The 9,129-nt window shown below is 46.2% G+C and overlaps 1 protein-coding gene across 7 annotated transcripts; it reads right to left on the bottom strand.

Annotated features, from left to right (window-relative positions):
• Window positions 1-3,895: 3,895 nt before the first annotated feature.
• Window positions 3,896-8,537, bottom strand: Hnrnpdl (heterogeneous nuclear ribonucleoprotein D like). Of its 7 annotated transcripts, none has more exons than XR_012907259.1 (9): window positions 7,943-8,534; window positions 7,037-7,205; window positions 6,787-6,948; window positions 6,296-6,427; window positions 6,077-6,191; window positions 5,667-5,837; window positions 5,292-5,383; window positions 4,838-4,942; window positions 3,896-4,167 (listed from the first exon to the last, which is right to left on the bottom strand). XR_012907259.1 is itself a non-coding variant. In XM_075943422.1 (8 exons), exons 1-7 carry the CDS (start codon window positions 8,383-8,385, stop codon window positions 5,313-5,315), a joined length of 1,263 nt encoding a protein of 420 aa, XP_075799537.1. In that variant the 5' UTR covers window positions 8,386-8,534; the 3' UTR covers window positions 3,896-4,167; window positions 5,292-5,312. The 7 variants fall into 7 exon arrangements, 4 of the variants coding, with proteins under 4 accessions (XP_075799537.1, XP_075799540.1, XP_075799539.1 ...); XR_012907261.1 differs by having other exon boundaries at window positions 4,029-4,167; window positions 7,798-8,133; XR_012907260.1 differs by lacking the exon at window positions 5,667-5,837 and having other exon boundaries at window positions 7,943-8,537.
• Window positions 8,538-9,129: the final 592 nt, after the last annotated feature.

The raw sequence follows: 9,129 nt of genomic DNA, 5'->3' as shown, positions 1-9,129 counted from the left end.
GGAAGAATCAAATTTCTTGGCCTAACTTTCAGTATTTTATTAACTATGGCAGAAATGGTCATCAGTAGAACTAAAGATCTTGGCACTCAGGAGGCAGAGGCAGATGGATCTCTGAGTTCAAGGCCAGCTTGGTCTACAAAGGGAGTTCCGGGATGTCACACAGAAACCATCTTGGAAAACCAATCAACCAAACAAAACAATAAAAACCCCAGCATGTCAAAAGCATTGATTTTAATTGGCATGATACCTATCACCTCACAAAGTTCTGAAAGTTACCTATCTTTGGAACTCAAATCCATCACAAACTACTGGGAAATTGGGCTCAAACAAAATCTAATGCATGGGAAAAGAAGAATCAAGTGTTTTGGTGATGAAAAATTTGGAAATCATACCACTCAAACTTCTTTCACCAAGTTTATTTAAAAAACAAAACAAAAACACACAACACAAGCGAGCAAGAACCCTAGAGACAGGTGTGATAGTGCACACCTGTATACCAAGTAGTCAAGAGTCAAGGTCAGTCCGCGTTACACGGGACCAGTCTCAAAAATTTGGGGTTGTTGGAGAGATAGCTGAGTAGTTAAGAGCACTTGCTACAGCCAGGAAATAGTGATGATGGTGGTGACACATGCCTTTAATTCCAGTACTCCGCTGTGAGGCAGAGGTAGGTGGAGTTCTCAGTTCAAGACCAGCCTGGTCCACAAGGCTAGTCCCACAACAGTCATAGCTACGGAGAAACCATCTCAAAGATCAAAAACAACAAAAAGGTGCTGCAGAGAACCTGGGTTCAGTTCCTTGGCCCCAAAAGGTGGTTTACAAATGCTTGTAATTTTCATTCTAGAGGATCAGATGCCCTCTTCTGGCCTCCATGGGCACTACACACAGGTAGCGCAGACAAGCTTGAGGCAACACAACACACACAGAGACATGCACACACACACAACTTAAGTCAATTAGAGCCACTGTCACTATCCAAGGACAGACCTTTCATAGGAGCAAATAGCTGCTTCTATCCTGGGCTTCCATCAGAGAAGTGTCCACTGTAGCCAATTTACTTCTCTCACAGCCAAGGGTATTAAAGAACACTGACCAGTCCCAACGCCCAAGCAGTTCACAATTACTTCATCTGAAAACCCAGGCCAAGATATGCCTAATAGTTAAATAGGAGTTTGATAGGGCTGGTTTATAAATCAGCTAACTGCCCTGACTTGAAAACCATGGAGTTAATGAAGGGTGAGGACCTTTGGCAGGGTGGTCTCCTCTCTAAGCCACACTAACATGTGTTTGCACGCACTTGCACATGTGGTGTAGGAAGGTCTTCTATGTGTTGCTTTCATTGGTTAAATAGACTGCCTTGGCCTTTTCATAGGACAGCAGCTTAGATAGGCAGAGTAGACAGAATGCTGGAGAAAGAAGGCAGAGGCAGAGAGCCACCAGCCATGAAGCTGCCAGGTCAGATATGCGCAATCTTTCCCAGTAAACTACAACTCCCTGGTGACATACAGATTATTAGAAATGGGTTGAATCAAGATGTGAGATAGCCAAGAGGCTAGAACTAATGGGTCAGGCAATAATCTAATAAATACAATTTCCGTGTGGTTATTTTGGGTATAAACTAGCCGGGTGGCGGGGACACAGCCCGCCGCTCCTTTTACTACATGCATGTGTACCCAAGGAGGCCAGAGCCACCGAACAGAGTTACAGGCAAGTGTAAACTGATGTGGGTGCTGAACTCAGGTCCTTTTCAAGAGCAGCACTTGTTCTTAACAATTGAGTCACTGTTCCCATGACTCAAGACTTTTGCCTTTGAGAAACCACAATCTTGTATATATACTTTTTTTTTCCCCCTCTAAGACAGGGTTTCTCTGTAGCAGTCTTTGGACATTGCCCTAGAACTTCCTCTGTAGATCAGGCTGGCCTTGAACTCAGAGACCCACCCATCTCTGCCTTCTGAGCCTGTTGGGATTAAAAGTGTGCACCACCACATTTTTTATGTATTTTTGTGTGTGAGTACTCAATTGGCATGTATGCCTGCGTGCCAGAAGGATCAGATCTCATTATACATATGATACTGAGCTGTCTTATGGTTGCTGGGACTTGAACTCAAGGACCTCTAGAAGAGTCAGTGCTCCCAATAGCTGAGCAGTCTCTCCAGCCCGTCTTAACTTTTATAACAACGTAACCTCTATGTGGCCTTTTCTGTAAGTGTTTGAAAATATATTCCTAGAAAAATATGAATAAACCAGACTGGTCTTCAGAGCAAGTTTAAGGACAGGCTCCAAAACCATAGAGACACCAACTCAAAACATTGGGGAAAAAAAGTTCAGAGTATAGGTGATATTAGGCCAAGTTTGAGAGGAATTTTTCTTCACAATTAACATTTCTAAAGATTGCTCAATACCACAAGGGATCCATGTGTACACACATACACACCTTGTTGGGAAGGCTGCCACTGTTGTTTCCTCCCTTGCTGCACCGAGGGGGCAATTTTGGAGTCAGTTTTTCTCATGTGCTCCAGGTTGTAGGAACTGGTGCCTGTAGGGGCAAGGCCATTTTACCAGCCTGCCCGCTGCTTTCTGAGCTTAACAGTTTGGTTAGGATGGGGGAGAACATTAACGACCAAACACATTCTTACTCCTAAGAGTCTTAATAAACCATCTCAATGATCTTTGTTTTCTTCAAGCCATACATAAAGACTTAACTAAAATTTTATTTTAAAAAGACTTTATTTTGATCAGGGAAAAATGACAATCTCAATGTCAACTTGTCACCTAATTGTAAGTTTGAACTCACAGGTATTTCTTATTCTGGCACTGTACCTATTAACATAATGTGCTCTCCCTTCTATTGTCTTGGTTGCAATGATTCTTTTTAATAGCCCAACACTGGTACTTGGCCATAATAAAACAAGGCCAGTGCATTTTAACTTGATAGCCTAGCAAGTACAAATATCAGAACAAAGTTGTTGTAGGCATTTTAAAAAAGGTCATCAGTATAAAAAGCTTACACTGGTCTTCTAAGACCAAGCACTCTAAACTTGAACAAATCCAAAACCTAGAAGCGTCTGTGGAACCATGGAAACCCCTTTTCTAAGTCCAAGCATTCAATGGAAAACTCAAAGCTTGTATTACCTTAAAATCTTAAGTTTTTAATGCCCCAGAAGATAGACCATGACTCATCATCTTTTCCACTGCCCCTTTCCTCTGCCTCAACACAGAACTGCTTAAATCTACTTAGCTCATGCACTATGGTGGGATGGATACACCAGTGTTAGCTTTCCACTGCATCCAAACCTCAGGACAATCCCATACATCTGACGAGGCCCCTACTACCAGTGTGACAGCATCCTTCTCTTGCATTTCTTTATCTATAGTACTAAAACCCCAAGAACTATGGTGATCAGCTAAAGCTTTTTCTAGTAGAAAAGCCATTAACTCTTAAAGTCAGAGCCAACTATTATCATACACAATTTGTCAGATAAGAACAAAACAAGGATAGCCATTTAACAAGCTTTGTGCTAACAGGCTTTCATGGTGAGAGAAACCAGGGCTGTATGGATGCTCAGCTCAAAACAGCAAGGCCAGAGAGGCAGTCCTAGCCCAGCAAGGTGCTTCCCTTAGAAACAGTCTGAAAGCACAGCTCCCACTAGACAGAGTCAATCCCATAGACTGTAGTGTCAGTCTCCAGATACCCCGGGAAAACATCCAAAGGTATGGAATGAATCTCATTTAACAGAAACGAAGCCTTAGACTATAATCACAGAACACCTCTACAGAAACCAGGAACAAGGGGACACTAGGACCAGTCTCTTCCTGTGGGCCAATACCCCCTATAAAACAAGCTGTGCCTTAATTATTGCTTCTTTATAAATTTACATTTCCACAGAACTATGTAGTACCTGACGCAGAAAAACAATCACATAAGGAAGCATTTATTTGAGGTTTAACATGAATACAAACAAAAATTTGTGTAAACACAAATCCACATTGAGTCATAACACAGATAGCAAAGGACAAAGTAAAAACAAGAAACTAATCGGCAGCTATATACAGTTGGACACAGTCGTGTCATGTACACTAGAAAGTCTTTTACAAAATAATCATCTCAGGTCAACACAAGATCAAGCAATCTTCAATGTCGTCCTGTAAGATGGTTTCTTTACACCTCCTAAAACAAAAACAAAACAACCATTAGCTGTGTGCAACCCTCCCAAGTTTGCAAAGGTCCACTTTCATGAATTAAGTCCTCACTTTATTCTTTTCTTCAACAATTAAAGATCACATGCATGTTTATTGACAAAGTGTAGTTTGGGTGTTTGAAAAACTCACTGTGGAGTTCCCAAATGACATTAGGTGGATTCACTTTAGAACACAGGAATGTAATCTTTCCACAGTTAGAAGCCTAGCAGATGAAGGCCAACTAGAGGCATAGCTCTAGCTAGCCAAGTAGACTGCTATCAACCAATACAAATTTCAGGCAGGTTTAGAGTATTAACATGACAATGAATTGCTTTGTGCATATGATCTTTAACTTATATCCCAGATTTAAAAGTTCTTGTTTTGGTTTGTAGATTTCACTATTAGCTATAAAAAGAAAAAGCAAGCATTAAATCTTAAAGAATGGACACTTAAAATGAGGCTCCACAATTGAAATACAACACTAAACAGAAGACCAAAATGATTAAGCTGTAAAAAGGCATTTATGTACTTTAACTCCTGCAAAAAACCATTTAAGTTAAGTTTAGACACTTAATCTCCAAAAAGATTAAAAAGAAGCAAAGTCTGAAGTTTCCACTTTTAATCTTTACGCTGGTACATGAAGTTGGAAGAGACCATACCACAGGACAGCCTTTTCTGGTGTATGCCTTGCGCTCTGCCCGCAACGTGCGACCCCCAGAGATAGACGTGGTCAGGGTGACACACGGCCTGCAATGAAGTTCCCGCTGGCGGGTACAAACAAGGTATAATGTCAGAGTTAGAAGACAACATTCTTGTTTTCCTTAAGTTGTACCCATTTCAGTACTTTACCTGTTAATAGTTCTAAAAAAAGTTTAAACCTCCTGGTACACAAAGCAAACAGAAAAACTCTTAAGTTTTTCTGTAATTCTAAAAAAGGTGAGGTAAGACTTTAAAGTTAAAGATCTATAGACACTTTAGGCAAAACAGGCTCATAAAGCAATTACAAATTTACAATTTAGTAAAGACTACATATATTGTTTACTCTTTTCCATTTGTCTATTGATCTTTAAATGAAATCAGACATTGCCAATGTTTCCTCGTAAGCTCACACACCTGCTTTCTCCCAGGTCCTCCTCAGTAGGGCTGGTAATTGTTCTGGTGATTGCCACCCCCTCGGGATGCCTTGCCGTAAGTGCTCTGTTGACCTAGTTTGAAAGGATACATGTTTTACTAAGAAAGTTTCCTATAAAACCGCCCCTTAAACTATGCATGCTGAACATTAAAAATATCAAGCCACCTTAACAGCCAATAGAGTTATAATTGCACTTTAAATAGCCATCACTGTCTGTTACTTTCCTATGACTACACAATGTAACAACTTCAATTATCAATAGGAAACTCATACACACAAACAACTTCAGAATGGGAAAGTACTTCAAAACTGAATTTAATGCCACTGGTTTATAAAATTAAGTTAAGTATTCTTACCGCTGTAGTCTGCATATCCCTGTCCATATCCATAGTTCCCATAGTTATACCCAGTATAATCATATCCGCCATAGCCACTATAGTTTTGATCACCACCATAGGCACTATTATAATTTCCATATCCTTGATCATAATAGTTATTAAATCCTTGGTTCCAGTTTTGGCCCTGACCTGAAACAATGCACAATGATGGTTAGGAAACCACTTTGGACCCTCTCAATGCTAACACAACATGATGCATTCTGTCCCCTACACTGTACTTTAAAACAGAACACCCCCCCCACAAAACAGCCTTTACCATGTGGGTTCATCATAAAAGATTCAATCTAGCTGCCTTTTCTTATGGGCCAATTGCACCTAGCAGTTAACTGCCTCAGCTTAAAAATCAGTGTCCCCAAATTAAGTCTCACCTCTTCCACGTCCCCTAGCACCACCTCTTCCACCAGCCGTCCCACCTCGTCCACCTTTTTGTTGTTGCTGTTGCTGCCTGTATACCTCTTTGGGTTGTGCAACTTTGATTTCGCACTAAAAACAAACAGAATTTTTGCTTATGTTCTAAGCTCTGAACACAAAACCACTTTTCAAACAGGCTTTTCACATGCACACTTAATGTAATTCAATCCATTTACCTTCCCAGAACCTATTTGATGGTATCTGCTTTCTAACAATTTCTTTACTGGCTCTTCATCTGTATACGTGATAAAACAGAATCCTCTTCTTTCATTTGTTTTTGTATCCATGGGAAGCTCGATATTTTCTATCTGAAATCAGGTGCACATTCAAAACAAAACCAGCAGTTAAGGGAAGCGAATAGGTACTACAAGCTTCTCACGAACATCACAAGCCCATTCTACTGAGCATCACTTTCTAAAAAGTCGCTACATTCTTTTAAAGCATCCTCTACCCCAGAGTGGCGATAGGTTGGCTACACATCACTTTAAGCCTTGAGCTTTGGCTACACCAGGCTCCTACTACAGCACAGAAAGCAGCCGCTGTTAAGATGCAGTAACTAGAGCATTCAGTCCTATACTGTGAAATATTAATGACAACTACACAAAATTGACCAAGCACGAGTATTTCAAAAATACACCAGATAGATGCATGCAAACAAACAGCCCACCTCTCCAAAGGCTCCAAAATATTCTTTGATTTGTTCTTCTGAAGTATCTGGACTCAATCCACCCACAAAAACCTTTTTAGGGGGTTCTTTTCCCTTTAAAGCTTTGGCCCTTTTGGGGTCTATCAATTTGCCATCCAGTTTGTGTTCTTTCAGTTCCAAAACCTGGAAGACAAGTTAATTTGACAGGAGCTTAGAAGGCCGGAGCAATTTGAAGGAGACACTAAAGACACAGTGCAGACCACATCCCTACCTTATCCACACTAGCAGCATCTTTGAAAAGCACAAATCCAAATCCTCTCGATCTTCCAGTGACTGGATCTGTTTTAATTGTGCAGTCTACAACTTCCCCAAATCGAGACAAATACTCAGTCAGATCTTTCTTGCTTGTGTCCCAGCTCAAGCCTCCAATAAACATTTTACTAGAAATAAAGTTATTAAAAAAAAGACTTAATAGTAACTTCGAGATTACTTCAACCCTGTAATTAAACAGTAAAAAAAAAGTACAGGGTAACTTATTCACTAAGTGCAAGCAGTCTGTTTTGATTACAAACGCTAATAGGCCACAAAAACCTTGAGATCACTTGCTCGGACCAGCAGACAGGTTGCTTTCTACCGTGCAAACACAAAGCGCCAACGAAATTCCGTAGGGGTTCTGCTTCGATGACTTTGGGTTACAAAGTACAACTTCTACAACCGAATCCCCCACAACCTAAAGCGAACTTTTACCCACAGCTCTAGACTCAACTTGCTACCTAAAGAACTCCACGCATCAGTCAGCTACCGGCGCCCAGACCAAGTTGCCAAATCCTCCCCAGGAAAAGCCGCCCCGGCAGCAACACACAATGAAGAGGCGGTGGCAGCTGCGGCGTGCGGCGCACCGAGCCCGGCCCCTCCCCCGCGGCCCCACGCGGCGCCTGCGCACTCGGGACACCGGCGGCGCCGCCCTCCTCCCCCCCAACCCCTCCTCCCTTCCCCCACCCGCGGCGGGCCTCTCGAGTCACCCCGTCTTACTTTCCACTAGTGGGGAAGCTACTGGGGTCCAGCGGGCACGCGGAGAATCGACTCGGGGAAATAGTGGGGGCAGCGCGCGCAGCTCCAGAGGGACGAAGGGCGCGCGCGGGGCCCTGGGGGAGGGGAAGAGCGGAGCGTGCGGTACCCGTCATCCTGCTGATTCTTGCTCGCGTTGATCTTGGATCCCTCTGCGAACTCCTCTATGTTGCTGTACTCGTTCATGTCCTCCATGGTGGCGGAGCCGTCGGCGAGGGGTTGCTGGCGCGCAGTGCGGGTCCCGGCGGCAGCGGCGGCGGCGCGTTGTATGGAGCCGGATTTAAAATGGCGGCGGAAGAGATCCGGCCGCCGCCTGCGCCCTCCCTTTATAGCCGCCCCGCCCGCCAATCGGGAGGGCTGCTGGGCGGTGACGTGGCGCGGGCTCCGGCGCGCCCCCTGCCGGGAGGCGCTAGAAGCGAGCGAAGGGAGGAGCGGGGCGAGCTGCCGGGGCGCCCGCGGCCGCCAATGGGAGAGACTGCGGGAGGCGAGAGTCGCGGGAGCGGAGGGGAACAATGGCGGCGGCACATGGGAGAGCCGGGGCGGGACCTCCATCGCGGTGCTCCGGGTGAGGAGCGAGGTGGCGCTGGGGGTCGGGCTTTGCGGACAGGAGCGATCAGACGAGCGAGCCCGATGCGCAGCAAATCCCGGGCCGCGCCGTCGCAGGGCCACAGTCCCTCTTGCCTGCAGAGCCTTTTGTGTCGCGCGTCAGGTCCGGCCCACTCCCGTCCTGCGCCCTCAGTCCCCCAGTGCGGAGCCGCGGCGACGGCGGCGGCTGGGACCGCCTGGCTGCTCCGGGAAAAAGGCGGCGTGAACCCGAAGCTGCAGCGCGCTCGCCCGCCCTCCCGCCCGGCGCACGCGTGTTCTGTCCTCGCGCCGGACCCGCGACGACCCCCTGGGTGGTGGCGGCTGTTCCGCCGTCGCCGTGGGGCGGTGTCGCCTCTGAGGGGGGGGGGGTCTCGGCTGCAGGGTCGCCGCAGCCCGGGTCCGAGCGGCCTCCCCGGCTGGCTGTGGCCGCGGCGGAGGGCGGGGCCTGCTCGGATGACTGAAGCGGTGCCCAAGCGCACGCGGTGGGCGGGGAAGGGGTCAGGTGCGGGCCAAGGCAAGGGGACACTCACGTCCCCAGCGCGCCACTCCAGGGGCTCCCGTCTGCACGTGCCCCGGCCGTGCCACTCGCGCTGGCTCCACCAGGCTGCGGATGGCTCGCGCCCGCGCTCCGGGCTCCGGGCTCGGGGGTTCGCTTCTTTGTTCCCGCCCACGCGAGGCCCATTTTGACGGATCGCGTTCGCGGCTCGCCGG

This window comes from Microtus pennsylvanicus, chromosome 12 (genome assembly GCF_037038515.1).
Source record: "Microtus pennsylvanicus isolate mMicPen1 chromosome 12, mMicPen1.hap1, whole genome shotgun sequence".
Lineage (NCBI taxonomy): Eukaryota > Metazoa > Chordata > Mammalia > Rodentia > Cricetidae > Microtus > Microtus pennsylvanicus.
This window is presented reverse-complemented; position numbering and strand designations above follow the sequence as displayed.

Bases quoted from the DNA above. Each gene is read 5' to 3' on its own strand.
- Hnrnpdl (XM_075943422.1), bottom strand. From the start codon at position 8,385: ATGGAGGTCCCGCCCCGGCTCTCCCATGTGCCGCCGCCATTGTTCCCC. The intron at 6,192-6,295 runs GTAAATGGATTG...GTTTGTTTTTAG, and splicing joins ATCAAATAGGTTCTGGGAAG to TGCGAAATCAAAGTTGCACA. The intron at 5,384-5,666 runs GTAAGAATACTT...CTTTCAAACTAG, and splicing joins GGGATATGCAGACTACAGCG to GTCAACAGAGCACTTACGGC.